General features: G+C 39.3%; 2 protein-coding genes across 4 annotated transcripts; both read left to right on the forward strand.

Moving 5' to 3' along the window:
* Positions 1-3,688: 3,688 nt before the first annotated feature.
* On the forward strand, positions 3,689-7,559 carry tmed9 (transmembrane p24 trafficking protein 9). The gene is given in 5 exon segments (NM_001011147.1): positions 3,689-3,819; positions 5,614-5,714; positions 5,899-6,024; positions 6,460-6,606; positions 7,121-7,559. Coding segments are annotated over 5 exon segments (654 nt in total). The 5' UTR covers position 3,689; the 3' UTR covers positions 7,271-7,559.
* A 2,772-nt stretch (positions 7,560-10,331) lies between these two features.
* Positions 10,332-21,966, forward strand: b4galt7 (xylosylprotein beta 1,4-galactosyltransferase, polypeptide 7). Of its 3 annotated transcripts, none has more exons than XM_012958540.2 (6): positions 10,332-10,412; positions 16,971-17,318; positions 20,007-20,232; positions 21,058-21,141; positions 21,266-21,370; positions 21,674-21,966. In XM_012958540.2, exons 1-6 carry the CDS (start codon positions 10,375-10,377, stop codon positions 21,827-21,829), a joined length of 957 nt encoding a protein of 318 aa, XP_012813994.1. In that variant the 5' UTR covers positions 10,332-10,374; the 3' UTR covers positions 21,830-21,966.
* The last annotated feature ends 2,875 nt before the right edge of the window (positions 21,967-24,841 follow it).

Consider the following 24,841-nt stretch of genomic DNA (forward strand, 5'->3'; position numbering starts at 1 on the left):
TGTTTGCTTAATAAAACAAAATGCAGTTTTTAGCCCAGCCAGATTGGGACCTTTGAAGGCTGAACAATGTGTTTAACCTGCAAGAAATACCAAAACACACATAGGACACTGTAGCATAGGGGGCCCTGCAGTACAGTTTTAGAGATGTGTGTTATATCCTTAGAAAAATCTCCCACATGTTCTAACATTATTATTAATAAAATGTAAATGTCTGTTAGTAGCTTTATTATGTATAGAAATAAAAGTCTGGAAAAGCTTTCTTCTCTATTCATAATAATTGTGATTTGATGGCAGATAGAGTGGGGAAATTGCATAGAAATAAGTGTTTGTGTGTGTGATTCCAAGTCACCAGGTAACAACATACCCAGAATTGTGACTTGTGCCATAGCACAATCTTTTCATGATGGTAAAACCAAAGAACATGTCCCAATCATAGTAAGGTAAAATGTAAACAAACAAAAAAATGCTTATAGAGTTCATATTTCCATCTACTGCCCACAATTATGCAGAGAAATCTTGATTTTTAGAGAGTTTATAAGTTGTGTCACATGCAATACATGTTTATTGGGGTGATTCTTTTTTGCATCTTGTTTCTGAGGTTTTGCCATGGTGGGAGAGGGGGGGGGGCAGAAGAGCACATATTTTTATAGCAAATTACAGATAAATGGCATGTGTACATTCCCAAGTACAGTTTAGAGTGCAATTGCTGTGTCTTTCCCCCACAGTACAAGTTTTTTTTTTCTTCAGAGTTCCGCTGTCTTTGTGGTCACAAACGAGCAATGCTCTTGACCAATTCTGCATCTGATTTGGCAAAATTACAGCAGCTGCATGTGTACTTAGTTGAAAATCGAAAGTCCACCTGACTTAATTTAGGCACAAGTGTGCTGCTCCTGTTGATGTTAGGCACAAAGGGAACCCTGAAGCTACTGCCTGCTTAATAGGCACAGCAGCACTCGATTTGAGCATACCTAAAGGGAAATGCAAGGAGTACATTTTGGTGCAAGTACCTTTAATAAAAGAGTTTTGTTTTTTTTCATGCAACTGACTATAGGGAATTTGCTGTGACTGCAACTGTATTTTGTATATAAATTAAATATGTTTAGAAAATCTCCATACCTTATGTCTGCTAAAAATCATTCAAATATTGAATAAACCCAATAGGATTGCCTTTAGGTTTTGCCTCCAATAAGGATTAATTATATTTTAGTTGGGATTAAGTACAAGGTACTGTTTATAATCACAGAGAAAAAGAAAATCATTTTAAAAAAAAATTGAATTATTTGCTTATAATGGAGTCTATGGGAGATGGCCTTTCCGTAATTCAGAACTTTCTGGATAACTGTTTTTTCAGATAACAGATCCCATGCCTGTACAATTAAAAAAGAAAAAGAAACTTTGGGCAGATTGCAGGTAGCAATTGCAAGTAGCAATAGTGGTTATGAATACTTACTGACATGATTTAGAATAGGTTTCCCTGTCTCCTTCCCTTCCTTCCCTACACTGTCTGTCCTGCTCTATCCTGCCTGTGTGTGCTATACTCTGCCTGCCCTATGCTGCCTGTGTGCACCATAGTCTTACTGCCCCATGCCTGTGTGTGCCAAACACTGCATGCCTTATGCTGCCTGTGTGTGCCATACTCTGCCTGCCCTACCCTGTCAGTGTGTGCCATACTCTGCCCGCCCTATGCTGCCTGTGTGTACAATACTCTACCTGCCCTATGCTGCCTGTGTGTGCCATACTCTGCCTGCCCTGCCCTACCCTGCCTGTGTGTGCGATACTCTGCATGCCCTATGCTGCCTGTGTGTGCCATACTCTGCCTGCCCTACCCTGCCTGTGTGTGCCATACTCTGCCTGCCCTATTCTGCCTGCCCTATTCTGCCTGTGTGTGCCATACTCTGCCTGCCCTATGCTGCCTGTGTGTGCCATACTCTGTAATTATTATGTGCTGGGGGTTGCTATGGTATCCACAAGGGAGGAGGAGGAGAATATGGATATAAGGGTGTAGCTTAATATGACTTGTAAACTTCTTATATAAACTTCTTTCACATATGAGTGATGGGAGATATCTTTGCAGTGAGCACCAACCATTTGAGTTTTTGCTGTGCTACCATATTAATGTGGGTATGGTCTTAAAAGCTCTTGTGATTACATGGGTGTGGTTTGTAGTGGGTGCAGATTTAAAAAAAAAAAAAAAAAGGGGTGTGGTCAAAATTCTGGCCCTTGGTACCACAAACATTGGACAGCACTGGTCTATGGCATCTTACAGCAGCCCCTCTGGCATTTGCCAGAATCCACAGATTGCCACTCTGGGCCTGGTTTAATACTGGCAAGCAAATATAGCATTGCAATCCCAATATGTTAGATAACAATTAGGTGACCAGTAGTCAAACTGGTCCAGGAATTCCTTATCTTCAGTTTAAACAGCTGATTCTTTAGCTTCCACCCTATTGCCTCCACTTAGGGTTGCCACCTCTGCTGGCTAAAAAAGCCTGGCAGGGGGTGTGGGTGACATCATGGGGGCAGGGAGGAAGTGGGGTTGTGATGTCCCAGGGCGGGGAGGAGGCAGGGTTGTGATGTCATGGGGCAGGGCTATGATGCAGCAATTGACCGATCGCTGCGTCAATGTTACTGAGTCCTGCCCGGTTTTCCTAATTAGGGAAACCAGGCAGGAGGTTTTGACCCGGGACCCTTTGAAAACTGGGCTGTCCAGGTCAAAACTGTGGCAACCCTACCACCACTGTCAGAAATAGTAATTAAGAAGGACAGTTGTTTCTGAAACATACTAGTGGTTAAGTGGCAGATGAGATTTTATGTTGATAAATGTAAGGTCATGCACCTGGGATATAAAAATATACAAGCCACTTATACCCTTAATGGGACTGCACTAGGCAAATCCCTAATGGAGAAGGACCTTGGAGTCCTTGTAGCTAATAAACTTGGCTGTAGCAAGCAATGCCAGGCAGCAGCTGCAAGGGCAAACAAGGTTTTGAGCTGTATTAAAAGGGGTATAGATTCACGGGAGGAGGGGGTTATTCTTCCCCTTTACAGAGCGCTAGTAAGGCCCCATCTAGAATATGCAGTGCAGTTTTGGTGCCCAGTGCTCAAATGGAATATTATTGAATTACAGAGGGTCCCATGGTTCTGCTGATCAGCTGCGGAGGTGGGGGGCTTGTCCCAATCATAAACTGTTACTCCCCAACCATAAGCTGTTACTCCCCAACCATGCTCTTTGCTCTGCCCATACCCTTATTAGTTATTTATTAGGAAGTTAAACAAAGTAATAAAAAACAAGTGACTTGTATTGTAAATATTGTATTGTAAATAAAGTATCCTGAGATTTTCCATTTTAAATTAAAATTGCTGTTAGTTAAATGTGTCAGACATTATAACTTTACTGTTTTTTCAAAACCAGTTTACTAAAAATTTCCATTACAGATAAAAATATAGAGACTAATTTTTTTTCTGGGTGAGTTCTTCAAGCAAAGTTTATTGCAAAAAATAATAAAGTCTAACACTGTGGTTCCCGGAGGTTTACAGCAAGGCCGTATTAGTATGAGTCAAATGAAGGCAAGTGGGGCGTAAACTCCGCTTCCCGAGATCCCCCTGTGCGGACCACACTGATTGGCTGCTTAGGAGGACGTGGCAGCCGGCGAGCCGCATCCATTGTGAGCTTCCGCCTCCAGTTGAAGATGGCGGCCGGTGGTGTATTGCTTCTCCTCGCTGCTTGCTTTGGCCCGGCCTTTTCTCTCTACTTCCATATAGGGGAAACCGAGAAGAAATGCTTCATAGAAGAGATTCCCGATGAGACTATGGTCGTAGGTGAGCTTCCTGGGGAGGTGGGAGAAGGGGAAAGCGTGTGTATAAATCTCTTACACGTTATGCATTTGTCCTGGTTGTAATGGTGTGCCACTATCGAACAGAAGCTTACAGAGTATGCTTGGACTTGTGGTGCGACAGGTGCAGGCTACAGTTACCAGTAGTCAGGGTTTATTATATCCCATAAGTCAGGTACTGATGGACTCAGTGCTCTTGTCATTATTATTCCCTCTTCCTAGCTAATCAAATTGGAAAGCCCCATACTGACTGTATTTTCTTCAACTATACATTTATTACAGATTCTCAGTGATTCTAAATTAGATGTAGTTGCCATTCAACTCAGTATTTGCTTCTACCATTTTATTCTCATGTTTTGACTCTTCAAACAATGTATCAGTCTATTCGCCCTCTGAAATGTTAATCACCTGCTCTTGCTACATTATTGCACGAGTCAGAACCAGCAGTGCTGAGAATATAAACAACCAGAAAGTGATTTAATGGGAATTACACTTGCAACTATATTTGAATCCAGTGAAAATGTGTATTGTAAAGATGCTTGGAATTATTCTTTCATTTTGCAAAAACAGATTTTTGGTGGACAACCAGGTTAAAAAATACAGTTTTGGGGGAAAAATGAATTTGTAATAATATTGTACAACTGGTACATGATATAATCTACATATCCGAATTAGAAGTCATACTATAGTCATAGGTTGATTTTGTGGGATGCCTTTTAGGCCCTTGATGAGCAGTTACCACACTTCCCAGTTGTGATGCTTAGTGAGCCAACAAGTACAACTTCTGGCAGGAAGCAAGATTCCAGTTTTTCTTTCCAGGTCTGATGAGGTGGCTGAGCTGCCGTCTGGCTTTTATAAAAGGTGTACACATTTCTTTTTGAATATTCAACCAGTTTTGGAACATTTGTTGTTGGCTGTGTCATTTAAGTGACTCCTTAAAAATTGGTAATAAGGCATTATTCATAATCATGTAGTGGGACTTTTTATGCACCAGTGCTGCATTGGGCCCCAAGCAGTCAAAAGCTTCTTCCACAGTGAAGCCTCTGTTGGCTTGCATGATTTTGGGCAGCCTTCTATTGTGTTTGCTAAAGAGAATTTCACCTTCAGGCACCATAAACTATGTGAAGCAAGTTATTTTCTGCACTCCTTTATCTGTAGAACAGGCAGCTGCTATTAGCCGTCTGTCATGAAACTTCTTTAAAGCATAAAGCTGGCCATTCACGTTACAGTTACGATCTTCCCTGCGAGCAATGGTTGACGACCAAAGATCGTTCGTATCCTCCATTGACTTCAGGGCTGAATTTTCAAATATGGGGGATGAAACAATAGGAATTCTGCCCCATCTGACGATTCAGCCCTAAACGCAGCTTTTGTCCTGGTGATCGACTAGACGGCCGATATCCAATGCTTTTGCCGATATCAGTCCTCTTGTTGATCCACCATACATTCACCAAATGTCGTACAAAACCTTGTTTCCAGCTGTTCCCCCAAGAAATTTTCACTTTTCATTTAAGAAATGGTAATGTTGCTAGTAACCTCTTCATTTTCTCATCTGCCAATGCACGAGGCACTGGCCAACATGGTGCATTGGCAAGTGACATTTTTAAACCTGCAAACCAATATAGTTTAAAACATCAGAATTGGCAGGCCACCATACACACAAATAATTGTGTGATACTTTGTTTTATCTGTGTGTGTGTATGGCCACATTTTGTAGCATAAGTAGTTTACTGTGTCCAGCACATTATAGACTATCTTATCAGTGTCTTTGACATTACAGGTAATTATCGCACCCAGATGTTTGATAAGCAGAGAGAGGACTATCTGCCAGCAACACCTGGACTTGGCATGTTTGTAGAGGTGAAGGATCCAGATGATAAGGTAAGAAAATGATGTCCAATTTCAGAGCTTGGATTGTGTGCAGTCATATGATGCCTTTGCAACAAACCAAGCTGTCTGCTTATGCATCTTGTCAAGAAGTTGTTAAAAAAGCATAGAGCTCTCTCAGGCAACTGCTAGTCACAAAGAGCAATGCAGCAATGGTATGTCTTTTTTATTTCTCAAGGTCATTCTGTCTCGCCAGTATGGCTCTGAAGGACGTTTCACTTTTACTTCCCATACACCCGGAGAACATCAGATTTGTCTGCATTCTAACTCCACTAAGTTTGCACTCTTTGCGGGAGGTATGCTGGTAAGTGTTAAAAATCTGTATACATGGATGTAAGGATAGTGTTAGAATGGAGATAGATATAAATGCATTTACATGATGCTGGTGTGAATCTGCTTTGCAGTTCTGTAGTAAGGTAAATGCAATACTTACAAAGGAAATCAACAACATTCTACATGTTTTGTGGTTACCTGTGGTATTATGTAGTACTGTACCACATTAGCAATGCAATCATTTCTCATGGTTTGTTTTTGCGAATATAGTTTATCAGTATGAAATGCACAAGATCTGTTTATCATGTTGATAAATGTTATGCCTTCCTAACATCATGCATTGCATGTTGTGCGAAGGCTGCTAAATGCTTAGTGTGTACATCTACTTTTGTAATAAAAAAAAATATATATACACACACACGCACAAAATTATTGTTGTCCTCAAATGTATTATTTCTTCTTTCAGCGAGTTCACCTTGATATCCAGGTTGGGGAGCATGCCAATGATTACGTAGACATCGCTGCCAAGGACAAGCTAAATACATTACAATTACGTGTCAGGCAACTGATAGAACAAGTTGAACAGATTCAGAAGGAACAGAATTACCAGAGAGTAAGGAAAAAAACTGTGTTAAGAAGCCAATGAGCACTATTCTAGTCATTGCATGTCCACCAACACCACCTTCAATAGCAGGAATACAGGCAAAACTAATCATAGTAACAAATGGAAGCAAGTATATGGGGTTCTCTTGAAACCCCCTAAATTGCATAATAAACACAGGGGATGCTCTTGTTTGAGCTTCCATGTGAAATTATTATATGTTTTTCCTTTTTGTTACATCCAGCACCAGTATATATTACTTCAGAAGGAAGCCAGGATGTGTGCCTGTTGTTACTTCAAGTTGCTGTCTAATGTGAAATGACATACTCTCGTTCAGAACACTGACCCCAGAAACCAGACACATTTTGTTTAATCTCCTTATCTCCTTAAAACAAATACATTTTTGTTAAAGTTCTATGGCACAAACTCTGCTTCTAGGTCAGTTCATTTCTTGGCATTCTGCATAGGCTCTTGAATATATTCTTTCTTTTTTGTCATTCTTCTTTCTTTTTTTTTTTTTCTTCAGTGGCGAGAAGAGAGGTTCCGACAGACAAGTGAAAGCACCAGTCAACGGGTCCTTTGGTGGTCCATCGCTCAGACTTTAATCCTAGTGACTATCGGTGTTTGGCAAATGAAACATCTAAAGGGCTTCTTTGAAGCAAAGAAACTTGTATAAACTTGCCTAGGGCTTATTCTAACAGAAGGGCTTGGCCTTTCTGTAATCCTGTATCTTCCATCACTAGCAGGATTTCTCAGGATGGAATTGTGCGGCTGAGTGACACCCATTTGTCGAAACAGAACAATGTGTTACAGTCACCAAGTCTGGATTTTATGTTCTGTCTACCATAATGTTTGCCATTTTAAAATGAGATTGTACCCTGTCACCCCTGCACTGCTAGTATTAGAAGCCTGCTGTTCCCTTTTTTACATCCTACAGAAAACCTACTAAAGCAATTTTGAGAAGTTAAATCCTTATATGCTGCCTTGCATTCTTCAGCTGGGGGTACCCAGACAGCTCATACTTTCTGCCCAACGCCTTTCTGTGTGCAGGGGATCTTTTTTTTTTTTTCTTTTCTTTAGGGTGAGAAGGATTTCTGTAATTTTCTTTTAATTTATCAGATGATATGGGTTTATGGGATGTTGATTTATTTTGTCTTTTTTCTTTTCGTTTATTTGGTCATAAACTATTTGCTACGTGATGACATGATGTAAATATCAAGGCAGTGGAAGAAATCTGTAATTTAGATTTATAAAGTCCTTTGCACTGTTTTATGTGATAGTCAACCTTTGGTACTCCAGCTATTAAGGAACCACAATTCCCGGCATCCCCTAGGTTGCTATGAGTTAAAGTTTCCTAGACAATGAAGCCCCAGAGGTTGCATGTCACTGACTAAGTCAGCGGTTCTCAATCTGTGGGTTGGGACCCTTTCACAGGGGTCGCCTAAGACCATCGGAAAACACATATTTGCGATGGTTTTAGGAACCGAGACACCGCTCCTCTATGGTTGGGGGTCACCACAACTTGAGAAACTGTATTAAAAGGTTGTGGCATTAAGAAGGTTGAGAACCACTGGACTAAGTAAAACATGCAGTTCCCATTTCAGATGCTGCTTCTTTTTGTCACAGTGAGATTTAAGGCTTTATCTCTGGAGTCATTACACTTGCCAAATACTTAAGCCACTTGCATTAGGGCTCAGAGGACTGCTATAAAGTGGGCTCCAATTGTTTTCAGGGATTTGAGCCACTGGGTTTTAACAATTACATTGACCCTATTGTTACTGATCTCTTTTTTTTTTTTTTTTTTTAAAGTTTGGCTTTAAGTAATAAAGATTTTTTTTTTTTTTTTTTTTTAAACTGTGTTGATTATTTATATTTATGTTCACATTACTGTCAATATCAGCAAATCACTATGTATAAATATTATGTCAGTTGCAAATATGCCAATTAATGGATTTAAGATCATATTCAAAACAGACATTGCTAGAGGGCTGTACTGAGCCATCCCACCCATTTACAACCAGTCCATAACATGCACAGCTGCCTCTCCCTAACCAAACTATTATCATCTGGTTGGAGACCACATCATCTTGAAACCAGATGTTGTGGTCCCCACTGTGACAGGGAAAGCAAACCTGTCTGATATCAGCCAGATATCGATTGGGGAGACTTGAAGGACTTGAACACCTTTAGGCAAAGTACATACCTCTAATTGTGCATCTACAAAATGTCACTGCTTTTATTATGCCACATGCAGTGTTCCCTAGTCTAATGGCATCAAAGTAAAGTTGCCCATACATGCTAAGACTTGATTGTTTGACAAGGTGGTTGTTGAATTACAATGATGGGCTTAGGAACCGCTGGACCAAGGACCGCATTAATGAGGCAATGCAGTCCCTGATCCGACTGGAAAATCAAACCTGCACGATCGACAGCTGGCTGATTTTCTGCCAGAAATTGATTGTGGGGGCCAGACGGGGATCCCCATACAAGTGCAAATAAGCTGCAGAATCGGTCTAAAGGACCCAACATTGGCAGCTTAAATCTGCCTGTGCATGGCCACCTTCACTGTAGTTCACTGTGGTATTGATTGAAAACTGATAAGTTGGCTTCCAGTGCATATGCTCCTATACTGGTATCATTGCCAGGGGGTTTGACATGGGCAAACACGGCAGTTGCTAACTATGCTGCAATGCTCTGCATTTCTTAATGGGGAAAGGAGGGCATATATGAGACAACCAGATAATAGTTTGGTTAGGGAGAGGCAGCTGTGCATGTTATGGACTGGTTGTAAATGGGTGGGATGGCTCAGTACAGCCCTCTAGCAATGTCTCTTTTGAATATGATCTGGCAACCAACAATTTACAGTGAGCAAAGCAAAAGATCTGATTCCTTAAATGTTTAGTGTCATTTATGTAGTGATAATACTGAAGCTATCACCTGACTGCTGCTGCGCTCTGCAAAAACAGCCTAATATAGGGCCTTGCACCCATAGGTGCCAAAACCAATAAGTAGGATCAAGCCACACTGAAACTTGTCCCCAAGTAGAATAAGCTACTGTAGTCCCTGCTTGCACCCATACATTTTTATGAGTTGTATTGTATTGTATTGTATTGATTTCAATGCCGGATTTGTGATCACAGTGCCCTGAGGCCAACCATGCCCTAACCCCCCCCATGCATTGAGCCCACACACAGAGCACTGGCGACAAGACACACTGGATTTACTGTATGTGAGCAAACTTTCATTGCGGCTTGGGTGGCATGTCACCCCTAAATTTTTGCTGACTCGAATCAAATTATTTTATTGGGTTATTATTCCAATATCCACTTCCAGTCACTTACCCGATACCACAGGCTAGTGCTCCTGTTAGGAGGAAACTGCGCTGGCCTGGGGTAAATGAGAGTGAGCGATCCTGTTCCTCCTGTCTTCTGTCTTTATAATCCTGGGGCCAATGCATGCGCAGTAGAGTGGAAATGTTTTTTTTTATTGAATTTTATAAGTTAACCAGCTGACATTTTAACAAATATTTTAAAATCTCTATATCCAGAAGATGTATATACATACATAAGTATGTTTTTAAGTATATTTTTGTGAAAGATACCGCAGATACAGGGGAAAGGGGAAGTAATATTTTATTTTATTTGTTTGTTTGGAAATGTAACAGCATTGGCTGTGAACTAGAGAAACTGGCATTTCCAGTAAGTAAATCTCCTTCTTTTTACTGAACATGTAACAAACAAGCTCTTTCTCCATTACGCAGGACATTTGCACAGAGACTTCATGCCTCGACTGGCACTTCTATTTGAAGTTCATTTAAAGTAAGTAGGCCACTTTCTAGTTCACTACTACAGGTATAGGACCTGTTATGCAGAATGCTCGGGACCAGGGGCTTTCCGGATAAGGGATCTTTCCATAGTTGGGATCTCCATTCCTTAAGTCTACTAAAATCATTTAAAAATCATTTAAACCCAATAGGATTGTTTTGCCTCCAATAAGGGTTAATTATATCTTATTTGGGATCAAGTACAAGGTTGTGTTTTATTATTACAGAGGAAAAGGAAATCATTTTTAAAAATTAGAATTATTTGCTTATAATGGAGTCTATGGGAGATGTCCTTTCTGTAACTTGGAGCCTTTCCAGATAAGGGATCCTATACCTGTATTGATGTGATGAGAATCCTCTTATTCATCTGAATTATTTGTCAAAATGGTGTCTATGGGAGATGGCCTTTCCGTAACTTGGAGCCTTCTGAATAATGGGTTTCTGGATAACAGATCCAATACCTGTTTTTAATTGAAGTGACATGGTGGGACACAGGACTGTATATATACAGATCTTCATTGCCTTGGGTAGTGCTGCATCTGTATGTTGCTAGTAATGAACTTTGGAGGGGAGGGGGGATTAAACACTTTTATTAGGCTAGTAAAACCTAATCTGGCACACTGAATAACTCTACAAGCATCCTGTCAGTGACTACCTACCACTGAGCTAAACGTGTCAAATTTGTATAACAGGTACAGGATATGTTGTCTAGAAAGCTCCGAATTACAGGAAGACCATCTCCCATAGACTCCATTTTAAGCAACTAATTCTAATTTTTAAAAATGATTTCCTTTTTCTCTGTAATAATAAAACAGTACCTTGTACCTGACCCCAATTAAGATATCATTAATCCTTATTGGGGCAGAACAATCCTATTGGGTATATTTAATGTTTAAATGATTCCTTATTATGGTGACCCAAATGGCATAAAAAAAACCCTTATCCAGAAAACTGCAGGTCCTGATAATTTCGCTGAAGGTGTTTTTCACAGAGTTCAGGTAAAATCCTAAAAATAATGAAATCTTTGTTCATGCTATAGGCAGCTATTTTGTCAAGAACAATTGGCAGGTCCGGTATCAGGAATCATGGGGACCCTCACACAGACATAAGTGCTAAAATAGTAAATAAAACACTTTTGGCCAAAGGGTTATTAAGCCTGCCACCACATCAAGGTAGACTCTTTAAGCAGGTACCTATTCTAACCTAAATTGCACTAAGCTTTAGAATTTTCTGCATTTCTAATATACAAATAAGAGCCATTTGGTTGAACCCCCTCGGTAAAAAAAAGCAGTCCACAAAAGCTATGTTCCTACTACATGCTATTCACCATATACTACTACCTTTTGCACAAATCCTCTTTATTTTTTCATGCTTATGTGGCTCACCAACACTTTTTCACATCTAAGTGTGAAACTACCAACAGTCTTTCTCCTGTGCCATCTCACTCTGACAGTCTTAAACCCAGCTTTCTCTACTATGCAGGATACAATTTAATGTACCTGCACTGTCATCCAAAGCATTTTAAAACTCTGTTTCATTCTATATGTGTGAACTTCTCTCTAGTTATTTACCAAACATCTCATTATGATCTCTGTATGATCAGCTTCTCAATGCCTCACTTATTACTTCATCACATACACTTATTCAAGCCAGAGCTGCACCCCATCTCTAGAATTCCATTTCTTGTTACAAACTACTTTTTCTCAATCTGTAAACAGTTGAATGATTTATTAAAACTCATTGGATTAGAAAAGCTTGCACTCATCTAACTTAGCATTCTTTCCACTTCTGTTTGATACACTATTTATAAGCCACTAACACATAAATCCAATAATTAGTACCATGTCTCTTAGTTTCTCAACTTTAGATCTTGCCCATTCCCAGACCTTCTTGCGTCTCATACCCCTTTTTCCATTAGACTGTAAACTTTAATGAGTAGGCCCCTCTTTATCTCTAGTATCTGTCACTCTTTGTATGTAATCTGTATGTTTTATATACAAACTTCTTCTGTATAGCTCTGCAGAATATTTTTGCACTTTATGAATGTTTGTTAATCATTTATTGAATGGAAATATGGTTGTAGCTACAGGGCATCAATGAAGAAAGTATAAGAGATGTCCTTACAGTTAGGGAAATATAGTGACCTCTGTATGTTGTAGTAAAAAAATCAATGGGGGGGCATAATGTTTCTGCAGTGTGGATAGTGTATGCTCACATTTAGCCTGGAATGAGGGAAATTCTGTCATACTTACCGTAATTTCTCTTTCCTGGACTCTGAAGAAACAGCATACACCATGGGTTAATCCCCGCCCCTCCAGTTGATAGGACAGGCCCCAACCTCCACCTTCCCAATAAAAAATGTATATAAGCTATCTCTCCACCCATGCTTGCTGCCTAGTTCCAAAGCCCCCTAACCCGGGATGGGCATGGTGTATGCTGTTTCTTCAGGAGTCCAGGAAAGAGAAATTACGGTAAGTATGATAGAATTTCCCTCATTCCTGGAATCCTTGAAACAGCATACACCATGGGACTTACCAAGTCTAGCAGGGAGGGAAAAAAGAAAATCAAAACATGTAATATGCTTAGAAAATTTTACTGATTGACAGAGTTCAAAATAGATAATGCAAAGGTAGCAAAGGTGAGTCCTGCTGACTACGGACATCCAGCTAGTAAAACCGAATAAAGGTCTCTGGTCTGGCCCAGGTAGCTGCCCAGCACACTTAATCAACCGACACTTCCCCTTTAACAGCCTAGGAAGTAGCCACCGCTCTTGTAGAATGTGCCTTCAAAACTTGAGGTGTTTGTAGCCCCTCCTCCTTACAGTGAGGAACATAAGTATTTGAAACCCTGCGATTTTGCAAGTTCTCCCGTTTAGAAGTCATGGAGGGGTCTGAAATTCACATTGTAGGTGCACTCCCACTGTGAAAGCATTTAAAAAAAAAAAATTCAGGAAATCATATTGTATGAGCCAAAGTAAAAGGCTCTCTCTTTTAACCACAACACTTCGCACACCCGATTCACCTACTACCTCTAATTCAGTTCTCAACCTGTGGGTCGGGACCCCTTTGGGGGTCGAACGACCCTTTCACAGGGGTTGCCTAAGGCCATTGGAAAACGCATATTTCCGATGGTCTTAGGAATAATTTTATGGTTGGGGGTCACCACAACATGAGGAACTGTATTAAAGGGTCGCTGTATTAGGTAGGTTGAGAACCAATGCTCTAATTTGTGGACCACTGGGGGAATTGGCAGACATGATTGTCTTAAAGAAATAAGAAAGGAATAGAAAAAAAAATACTTTCCACCCCAAGGAAAGCAACAAGAAAGCATGAAACTTACAGGCAGGGACAGCGTAACCACAAGCAACCGGCACCAAGGCAGCAAAGACAGCAGGACACCAAGCCAGGCGTGCAAACGTGGAAGAAAATATATCAGTCAAGCCGAATCCCCATGGTTTAAGCTTTATAAAACATACCCAGCCCTGGCCACCTAACAGGGCTCCCAACTGTTCACAGCCTAATGGCGGGGTTAAGAAGAGACCTCGGAGCAGAGAGAAAGAGAGAACTGGCTCCCGAAGGGTGTATGGACTGACACCCAGGTGAGTCAAGAAAGTTTTAGCCTCTACTACCAACTAGGACAGGAAAAAAGACAACGAGCGTGGGTGGAGAGATAGCTTATATACATTTTTTATTGGGAAGGTGGAGGTGGGGGCCTGTACTGTTAATTGGAGGGGCGGGGATTAACCCATGGTGTATGCTGTTTCAAGGAGTCTGGGAATGTCTCTTTACCTTCTTTCTTGACGGACAATTTTACATTCCACTTTTGATAAAATGATATAGATACTGAGGCATTACTAAGGCAAGGGTTGAAAACTTGCACTAGAATGATAACCAGCAATAAAGCAGAATCAAACTGAAGTTTTGAAACCATTTCTAGCTTTATAACAACCAACCACTTTAAAGGAACAGTAACACTAAAACATAAAAATGTTTTAAAATAATTAAAATATAATGTACTGTTGCCCTGCACTGGTAAATGTTGTGTGTTTGCTTCAGAATGACTACTATAATTAATAGAAATAGCTGCTGTGTAGCAATGGGGGCAGCCATTTAAACTGAAAAAAGGAGAAAAGGCACAGGTTACATAAGCACATAACTGTGTAGAATACAATAGGGATCTATGCAACTTATTTGTTATCTGCTGAGCAACATGTCCCTTTTCTCCTTTTTTTCAATTTAAATGGCTGCCCACATGGTTACACAGCAGCTTTGTTTATATAAAGGATAGTAGTGTTTCTGAAGACAACACACAACTTTTACCAAGGCAGGGAGTATATAAAATAATATATTAATTATTTTGATACATGTTCAATTTTTGGTGTTACTGTTCCTTTAAAGCAACATCTTGAACAATAGGTACAACAGCAATCGATCAACAAATAATTTTGAGCTACTATACCTCAAAACATCAAAGCAAAGACCTGATTGGTCCCTACAGCTTTAATGCATGTTTTTAGAAATTAGACCCAACTCTCAATGCAGGCTCTACTCTATTAGGGAACAAGGGCAACTGTGCTCTTTCCAGATGGCAAATCATTTTGTCTGACAGTTTATAACCAAGTCACCACCCTGCTATAACACACCACGACTTATTTTAGGCGCAACGTTTTTTTTTTGATGGCAAATTATAGCGTCTTTTGAATTAAGTTCAGTTGCGTGATTATTAATCTCTAATACTTTTCCAATAAATCTGGCTAAAGTCTTCGGATAATAGTCTAGCAACAAGCACATCTGCTCAAATAACTCTTCCCAATTACGATACCTTCAATTGGATACCTCTGACAGAAACACAGCCTCTATCTTGCGCCAATAGAAAGCCGGCTCTCAAAACACCATTCAGGAGCCTTTAGCCCCCGGAACCTTTGTAGCGCAGGTCGTGTTCCTGTTGGGGAGGAATATGTCGACGGACCAGCAGCTTACAAGCCAGCGTGTAACGGGTGGAACATTTGCTTAGAATCCTGGATTATCGCCGCGGTGCATTTGAGTTTCATTGTCCCGCAGACTTCTGAGAGCTACACGACATGTTTTAGTGGGGAGGTGTATTTATAATTACTCGAACGAAGCTTATGAACTGAGTACAGGGGTTGTACAGTGGGGACATTGCTCTACATTGCTCTACAGAGTACTTTTAAGATAAACTCAGCTCTTTGGCTTTCTGTTTGACGAGGCTGCTCCTTGTATAGAAGTGACACTAGGAGCAGAATTATTAACTTAAAATTCCTAGGTGTTTCTTCGAGGCTATTGTATCTATATATATATATATTGGCTGTGCGGACAGAAAGGAATTGCCAGCATGTTTATAGCTAGTCGGGTATAATATGGTTTAGCACAATCCTTGGGCCATGTTTTTAGTGAGGATAAAGATGTGTTTTTGACAAAATCACCTTAGTAACGATGCTTAATGTGCTGCAAGTGGAGTAAGGCATTTGATATGCAGTTCATTTGTACATATAGGTGACTCTGTGCAATGCCTTTAGGGTTAGGCTTGGAGGGTTATGGAATCATTTTAAGGAACTGTTATTTATGAACTGGGAAAGGACTGTCATTTCTCAAAGGAGATGTATATGACAAGGAGAAAGCCAGCATTGTACCTCAGGGAAGACAGCAGGTAAGGAAACATGCTCAGTTATACTAGCTTCAGTTAAATATTATGGCAGTGTTTCACTTAATAAAAAATGCTAAATTGGGGAAAAGGTATAAAGAAACAATGTTTTTAGCCAAGCATTACATAAAAATGACAATGGGAATATTTTCAGATGTCAAGAAATTAGAAGGCATCCTGGGTAGTCTATTCATCATTTGTATAGAGATTCTATTACAATTTTGTACACACAGTACTCAAAACCATCTCATGTTATGCATAGTAGATACACATACTTGTAATTTTTTTTAAAAAAAAAAGCTGAAATAGAAACACAAGCCTTATGATCCTGACACCCAAATGAAACTGTTCATTTGTGAACAAGCATAAGTGGAAATCAGGATGCACGTCACAATGCATATATATATATATAAAAAAAAAATATTCTCAATGCCTTGCTGCCAGGAATTTGTGACCTGAGTGGGCACAGAAGAAAGGCATTTTCTTCTGTGCAGTTGGTGCTTGAACACATAAACATAACATAAGGGGAAATGTAAAGGGAAAGTGCCTTTGGCATCTGTAGATATAAATCCCACACTGCTTACTGTGCTGTTGCAGCCTTTGCCTAAATGTTTATAAATAAGGTCTAATAAATCATGCAGTAAATCCATTTGCAGATGAAGGGTTGGTATTTTTGCATTTGATGGCATATCCTGTTTTAACTGACATTTCACCATCAAATATCAAAAAGGAATCTGAATCTCAGGTATTGAAAAAATCTAAGAAATTGAATTTATCCTACCAAAGGAGCAGTTGCTTGTTTGAGCAAACACTGTTTCTTTCAAAGAAGTTGATATCCTGTTGTGAGAAAAAAGCTTTTGCTTATGATAAAAACTTTTTTTTTTTTTTTCAGATCAGGATTGTTTCTGGGGTTTCTACCTAGAAAATGCAGCATCTTTAATTTGTTCCTGACTTGCTTGATTCTTGGGTTTCTGTCTATGCTCTGGCTACAACTCAGCTGTACCGGTGATGTGAGCAAAAGAGGAACTCAGGATGAAATGTCTTCCCAGAAGTCCTGCCCCCAGGTTCCTAGAACTGTGAATGAGGATCCCTCATGGGGTCCTCACCGGCTTGCTTTGCTGGTTCCTTTTAGGGAGCGATTTGAAGAACTCATGAGCTTTGTCCCCCATATGCACCAGTATTTGTTACAGAAAAAAATTCTCCATCATATTTTTATCATCAATCAAGTGGATCATTACAGGTATGTATGTTTGTATGTATGTACTTTGTTTCTTCTAGAGCTCTTTGTGAACTTAACACAATACTGACCTCTTTTCTACAAGAATAATCACCTCTTAGCACAAGGTGTGCTGCCTTCATACATAGTTTAATTGTAACTCAAAGCAGTGTATATTATTATGTATGATTGTGTCATTTTAGAATTTTTTTTTTTAGTTCCTTGTTTAATTTGCTTGGGGGAAGTATATTTCTGGCAAAAACAGCAGGCATTGCTGTCTTGCTTTCTGACATGGATATATATTCAGGATCAAAGTACTTGTCTCACAACATACAGAGAAGAATCAGTTACCCTTTATTTGCACAGTTCCTCATGATCATATGAAACACAAGAGCTCTGATTTTTGGTTTATTTTAGCCCAACAAACATTCATGGTTTCGGATGACAAGCACTATTAATGGAGCTGCTCTGGGTTTTTCATTTCAATAAATGGAAGTTATTTAAGTTTTATAAAGACTGTAGGATAAAATAAACTCCATTAAAAGCCTACACTCTATAATGAATACTAGTAAAATTCTCTTTGGCAGTGGTATTTATGGGTATAAAAGTTTAAGCAATGTTTGATACAGAGCTATGTAGAGTAAGACAGCTAGACAAAAGCACAGTAATGTCTGCATAAGCTTAAACTGCCACGCTATACTGCTGTGAATAAACACCATTACCTAAAAAAATGCAAATGTAGCTGTCAGGACTGTCTTTTGCAATATTTGCCTTCAACTAGACCAGGGGGCTCAAACTCAATTTACCTGGGGGCCGCAGGAGGCAAAGTCAGGATGAGGCTGGGCCGCATAAGGGATTTACAAAAAATTGGCTTTCAAGGGATAATGCAAGGCACGGTGGGCGGGAGCTGCTGATTGCGGAAATGACGTTATGCCATCATAACAGTTATTATGGGAAGACGTTCTGTGTGCACAGTTTGCTCCTTAGCAGCTAATTGTGCACACAGAACGTCTTCCCTTAATAACTGTTATGATGGCATAACGTCATTTCCGCAATCAGCAGCTCCCGCCCGCCGTGCCTTGCATTATCCCTTGAATCGTAATAAAAATCGCTATCCATTCATTGCTTTTGAGAAGGCGTTGGTGTGGGCCACAAAATATTGTACCGAGGGCCGCGAGTTTGAGACCCCTGAACTAGACAAAATTAAGGTAGCTGATTCTGGTTTTGGACTGTAATACCATTAGATATTTCTAGAGAAATCAGTTTGTTACTAGCAGGTCATTCTAACACAGCCAGTCGCAATAAACACACAGGACTGCCTTTTTGACTCCCATTCAATGCACACATTCAGTACCTTCTGCTGTTACATTGTGCATGTAAGCTGCTTAAAATGGAGCAAGTCAACAGGGATGTAAACCCAAAACGATATTTTTTTTTTGTAATTGTAAGCAACTTCCCCAATATACTTTAATAACAGTTATGATTTTGCTAGCTGACTGACATCTTTTGATTTATAGTGTTTATTTCAAAGTGAATTTGGACGGTAAACTGTAAAAAGCAAACAAAGGAAGTTAGAAGAGGAAATCTTGTAGGTGAATATAAACCAGATGAGCACATTTCTCTGTAGTTGTTTGTCTAGCACTGCAGTGCGAATCTAACATGTATCTCCCTAAAACAGGCTTTTGACATTTTTCTTGAGGTCTCTGTATGTATGGAATATTATCCCAAGGATCTAGCTTGCTGGGCCGGCTCTAAAGTATACATTAAAGTGGTAGTAAATAAGTTTTAGTGTGTTATAGAAGGTAACTTGTCTACTTTATTCTTAAGAATGTATTATCAACTTTCAATTGGTCTTTTTTATGATTATTTGCCATCCTTTTCTGCTTCTTTCCATATTTCCAACGAGGGCACTAAACCCAGCAGCTAAAAATACCATTGCTTTGTAAACTTACAATTTTATTGTAAGTTTTTCTAACTTATCTTTTTAGTTCAGATCAATTTCTATTTATCTTCCTGACTCTCATTTAAAGGTGAAGTAACCCTTTAAATGCCTTTGCTGATATCCGTTTAGTATATAGATTTTTAAAAAGCTGGAAAAGCAATATCCCTGAATTCTCCAGTAATTTGAAGTTTTAGGGCTATGGTTTTGATTATTCCCTTTCACTGGACAAAACTCTGTAGGATGGTTTATGTAATGGATATTATTAAGCACTGAAAAGCAATTAAATTAATGGTAGGATTGTTGTTATACTACAAAGATGTAACAAACAAAGTTTCTGTGCAAATTCTTTAGGGAAAACACAAAATCCCCAGAATTCTAGGGAATAACATGTTTGAATTTCAGTAAATATGCATGTAATCGATTCTCATTTATTTAGTAAGTATATAATTGTATCAAATCATTTTCATAGCCATTACAGTTATTATGATACTCCACTTATTTCTTCTACTGGGATACCTGAACATTTTTTGGCCCCAGTGCATATTGTCAATCTGACATTATATAGAAGCACTGTGCCATGGGGGAGGTTTATTGTTACAGTTCCATAAGGCACAGGCTGGGATCTGAGTTCCCTGGTTATGAAGCATATGTACTTTAAATCCCTCAAAAAATGAGCTCTGTCTACTACTGTAATAAATAAATAGATAATAGAATAGTGATCATAAACATGAGACTATGAAAATTTTTCTGTTTTATTATTCTATATGCAGGTTTAATAGAGCTTCTCTGATTAATGTGGGCTTCCTGGAGAGCGGAAATGAAACGGATTACATAGCTATGCATGATGTGGACCTTTTGCCACTTAACCTTGATTTGGACTATGGTTTTCCAGAGAAGGGACCATTCCACGTGGCTTCCCCAGAGCTGCACCCACTTTATCATTACAAGACGTATGTGGGCGGGATTCTGATGCTCACCAAACAGCATTATGAAATGGTGAGCTTGGTTCATCCTTGTAAATGAATTTGTATACATGAAAACAAATATAAAAACAGTACATGTGTATATGGCAAGTTTACCTTTATTATTATCTGTTATGTACATAGTGCTAAGACATTTATGCAGCACTTTACAAGTTCCTATCACATTCACTTGTAGTATGGTTAATATTATCAGTAGTCTTTTAGGCTAATGTCCCACAGAGCGAGTTAGTTGCCTGCTATAAATCTCTGCTACTGCAGGCAACTAATTACTGTCTTTCCGCTTGCAACAATATGAGTTGCCATTGGAAAGGCCTCTGCATTGCTTCAGCTTTCCAATGTCACACGTCCTTCTCTAGGCAACTTCTTGCAACTTTGAAAAGCTGAAGCGATGCGCAGGCTTTTCCACCGGCGACTCATATTGTTGCCAGCGGAAAGGCAGCAGTTAGTCACCCGCAGTAGCAGAGATCTATTTATGTTTTTTGATTGTTCAAGGAAACTGGAGTACCCAGAGGGAAAGGGAGAACATAACTACTTGCAGATAGTGACCATGCTGGAATAAAACCAAGGACCCTAGTGCTGCCAAGTAGAAGTGTTACTCACTGAGCAACTGTGCTGCCTTTTATTATGATATAGGTAGTAGTATTCTGGAATAAGCTGTGTCTAGTCTGCATTTTTTTCACTATTTGCTGTATTAACTGCTTAGATAACATTTTGTTTTGCAGATTGCCAGTTTAGACTAGACTGCTATACATATTTACAAGTATGCATTGCCGGTTAATTCTAATCATGTATTTGGTATACTTTATGGTTCTTTCTTTTTTTCACTCACTCTTTCCAGTGCAATGGAATGTCCAATCGATTCTGGGGATGGGGTAGGGAAGATGATGAGTTTTACCGGAGGATAAAAGGAGCTGGACTACAGGTGACTCTTGACTTTGTATGATTTATAATTGCAGCTTTATGAAAAGACAGCAAATTTTCCCTACCTCTTTTTCAGTTGACTTCACAGATGTTAAACTGTTCCTGACACCCGTGTCTTTTTACAGCTCTTTCGTCCTACAGGAATAAGCACAGGATACAAAACTTTCCGTCACATACATGACCCTGCATGGAGGAAACGAGACCAGAAAAGAATTGCTGCTCAGAAGCAGGTAAAGCACACTAGTCTTTTTTTTTTTTTTTTTTTTTAAATATATCAAAATGATACATTCTACATAGAGGAACTTGACAGGTGCGTGTATGTGTGTAATTCTGTGTGAAAAACATCCATGGGTTTTGGGCCCTGACTCTTTAGGCCGGTTTTCAGATTCCTGTTTGGAGAGAGATTTTGTTTAGGAGAGTTTTTTGTTCAGATGGTTTGCATTTTTGGATCTAGGACTTGTTTGGGGTTTGAGAAACTTTCAGTTTACAAGTAATCCTGTTTTCTGTAAACCTTTATGCTTTATGTGCCCCAGGAGCAGTTTAAAGTGGATCGAGAGGGAGGTCTGCACAGTGTGAAGTATCGCGTGGAATCCCGGTCTGAGGTCACCATCAGTGGAGCCCCATGCACAGTACTGAATGTTCTCCTGGAATGTGACTTAGGGGACACACCATGGTGTGCCTTTAACTGAGGTGGAACAGCAATTTCCAGAAAGGCTTCAAAGCAGCTGCCTAGCAACTTTTTCACTCATTGACTGGATGTGTGACATTTTAGCCAATCATGAACTCAGAGACTTTTTTTTAATATAATAAATAAGACAAAATTCCACTGTGTGTTTATATTTAAATTGGGATTTTACACCAAATGACCTACCATATGGGCATACAATTATCCAACAATTAACACTGATATAAATAAATATTCTAAATAGCACATATTCAACAAAAGAGCAAGATGCAGCCCAATATTTGAACAGCATTACTAGAAAAAAAGGTAAAAACCAAGTAAGCTTTATCAGAAAGGTCTATGTAAATACAGCCGTAAGCACTCACAGAAATGCTGTCCTCTACCAAAAGAAATACAGGATTTCTTGACGTCTTTTGTGGAAACGTGTCCTTTAGTATCATACTTCCTCCATTCCTGGGGCTGAGTCTGAGCAGCTCTCTACTCTATCCCTTCTCCTGCTCCCCCCTCCCACAAGAATTCAAGCTAAAATGCCAGCTGCTATCTTAAACAGAGGGAGTTTCTAGGGCTGCTTAGTTATGGTAGCTTTCTGCAGAATAAATATAGCATTCTAGTTTTCACTAATGTGGCTAATCTATTGGCAATAAAATGCCTTTCCTTATCCTCTAAGAGGTTTTGAGCCTATGTAAAAGTTGGCACAAGTTTGACAGATTGCCTTTATGGAGATATTGGGAAAGATAAAGGAATTACTCTGCTTGTGAAGCCAACCCAGCTGTGCCTGTCTAGGATAGATTAAAAGGCACCTGTAATTGACATACGTGGCTACAGTCGATTGCAGTAGACAATTGCTATGCCATTGAAGGCTCCCGAGCAAAAGCTGCGTTTATGGCTGAATTGTCAGAAAGGGTGGAATCCCTATTGTTTCTACCTCCATTTCTGACAATCCAGTCCTGAATGTCAATGGAGGGTAGGAACAATCTTTCCTGTGACCAATGAAAAGGAAAGATCGTAATTGTAACGTGTATGGCCAGATTAAGTCCCAGTAAAACCAAAATATCTTTTCTGTTACCTGTTAAATTGACTTTAAATGGGGCCTAAAAACTGATGCTCACTACTCTGGAATACAAATACTTGCAATAACAAATAAAACTTTTCCTTGTCTTTCTACACCCTGCAGCCCCATTTAAGTATGAAAAAAAAAATCCTCCAATAAGAATCCCACCTGGTCTTGTAAACGTGGCTTTATGCTCTTTCTTCCAGCAAGCGGAGCCGGGTACCTTTCAACATTCAGATGGTCTGCCATAGATTTAAATGGCAACGGCCTGTTAACAGAATTTTGTCCTGAAAATCTTTAAATGTTCCTTTTTAGGCAAAAATTCTGCTTGTCACTGCTGGCTGCTATTCACTTAAATAGCAGTTAACCCGAACTGTGACAGGCGGGTCACAACAATACACTGGAGCAAATAGTCAGATGAAGACTCACGCAACCCTCTCTAGGGTATATTTAATGTAATAAAAGCAGATTGATTGGGACTTTCTTTTACAGCCCGGTGATAGGAAGATTGCACACAGAAAGAAAAAAAGAATACGCTTTGGCTATTCTGTTTAAGCTGTCACAGTTCCTTATATTCACATGACTAAATAATATATAATGTAAGGCCAGCTGTTAATGTAATACTGGGGCAATATAATAGATTTACAATGCTTTTATCTAGATTAACAGCTAGAAGATGCTGGGGCCTATTTCCTTCAGCTGTGGCATTAGCCAATTATTGCAACACAGATTTCAGTGTAAATTCAATTTTCCTCCAGAAACAGATCTGTACACTGGATATTACCCCTGGATACCATCGCTATGCTTCCCCTTACTATCAGATAAGCAAGTGCAGCCTTCATAGACTCCCATTATATATATATAATGTGATATCCAAAACTTAAAACTGCTAAAATCTCATTCAAATAATAAATAAACCCAGAAGGGTTGTTTTGCCACCAATATGGGTTCCAATCAAGTACAAGGTACTGTTTTCTTATTGCAGAGAAAAGGGAGAACTTTTTTTTTAAATTGAGAATTATTTGCTTAAAATAGGCTTTTTGGGAGATGGCCTTTCGTATTTTGGAGCTTTCTGGATAATGGGTTTTTGGCATTGGTATTTACATTTTCTTTTAAAAAGTTATTGGTCTTCATTTTGCATTTTATTTTAAATGTATGCATTAAACACATTTAACACGCATCCCTACTCTTATATTTACATCATTAAAATGAGAATATGTTTTTTGGTGAGATCATCCTTTTATAGTTCTAAGGTTTCCAGTTTTAGTTTATTTCATTTTTCACAGCAATACACTCTAAGTAGTAAGAAATAAATACAAAACCTCTATATGCTTTACACATGCAGATTTGGCTAGCTACTTTTCACACAATTCCAGTTATGGGGCTAAAAGAGATAAACTATAATAACTAATGTGGCCAGTTTAGAGTTTATTGTTCATCAAGCGATCAGGAGTCAATATTGCAGGCTGAAATAATTTTTCAGCAGGTTTGAAGTGTTGGGCTGTCATTGCATTTTATTTGTGCCTCCATGTTTAGAAATCTGAATGTTCAGATCTGGGTGCCAAATAAAATACCTACCTGGCCTTGGGCCCAAAAGCCAGATGGAGACGTGAGATCTGTAATTTGCCATCTACATTTTGATCAAATCTCACCAAAGTACAGAGAGATTGTATTGTGTTTTGTTTGAATTACAGATGTGCCTGTGCTTATATTATTTTGCCAATTGCACAACTCCCATAAACTTACTGCAATAATATCAGCTTTATGCAGGATATGAAATAACAGTCATTCATTCATACCACAGCTGGATTTAAATTCCTTATTGGGCTGAAACATACAGCCTCTATCTCGCAATCAATAATGTTAGTGTATATGTTAGTGCTGATCACATGCCTAGAGAAGCGTAATGGTGGTCCAATCCCCATCTCTTCTGGATGACATTTGAGGCCATTTGCTCCCATCATA

Source organism: Xenopus tropicalis, chromosome 3 (genome assembly GCF_000004195.4).
Source record: "Xenopus tropicalis strain Nigerian chromosome 3, UCB_Xtro_10.0, whole genome shotgun sequence".
NCBI lineage: Eukaryota > Metazoa > Chordata > Amphibia > Anura > Pipidae > Xenopus > Xenopus tropicalis.

Bases quoted from the DNA above. Each gene is read 5' to 3' on its own strand.
- b4galt7 (XM_012958540.2), top strand. From the start codon at position 10,375: ATGCCTCGACTGGCACTTCTATTTGAAGTTCATTTAAA. The intron at 21,142-21,265 runs GTGACTCTTGAC...GTCTTTTTACAG, and splicing joins TAAAAGGAGCTGGACTACAG to CTCTTTCGTCCTACAGGAAT. The intron at 21,371-21,673 runs GTAAAGCACACT...TATGTGCCCCAG, and splicing joins GAATTGCTGCTCAGAAGCAG to GAGCAGTTTAAAGTGGATCG.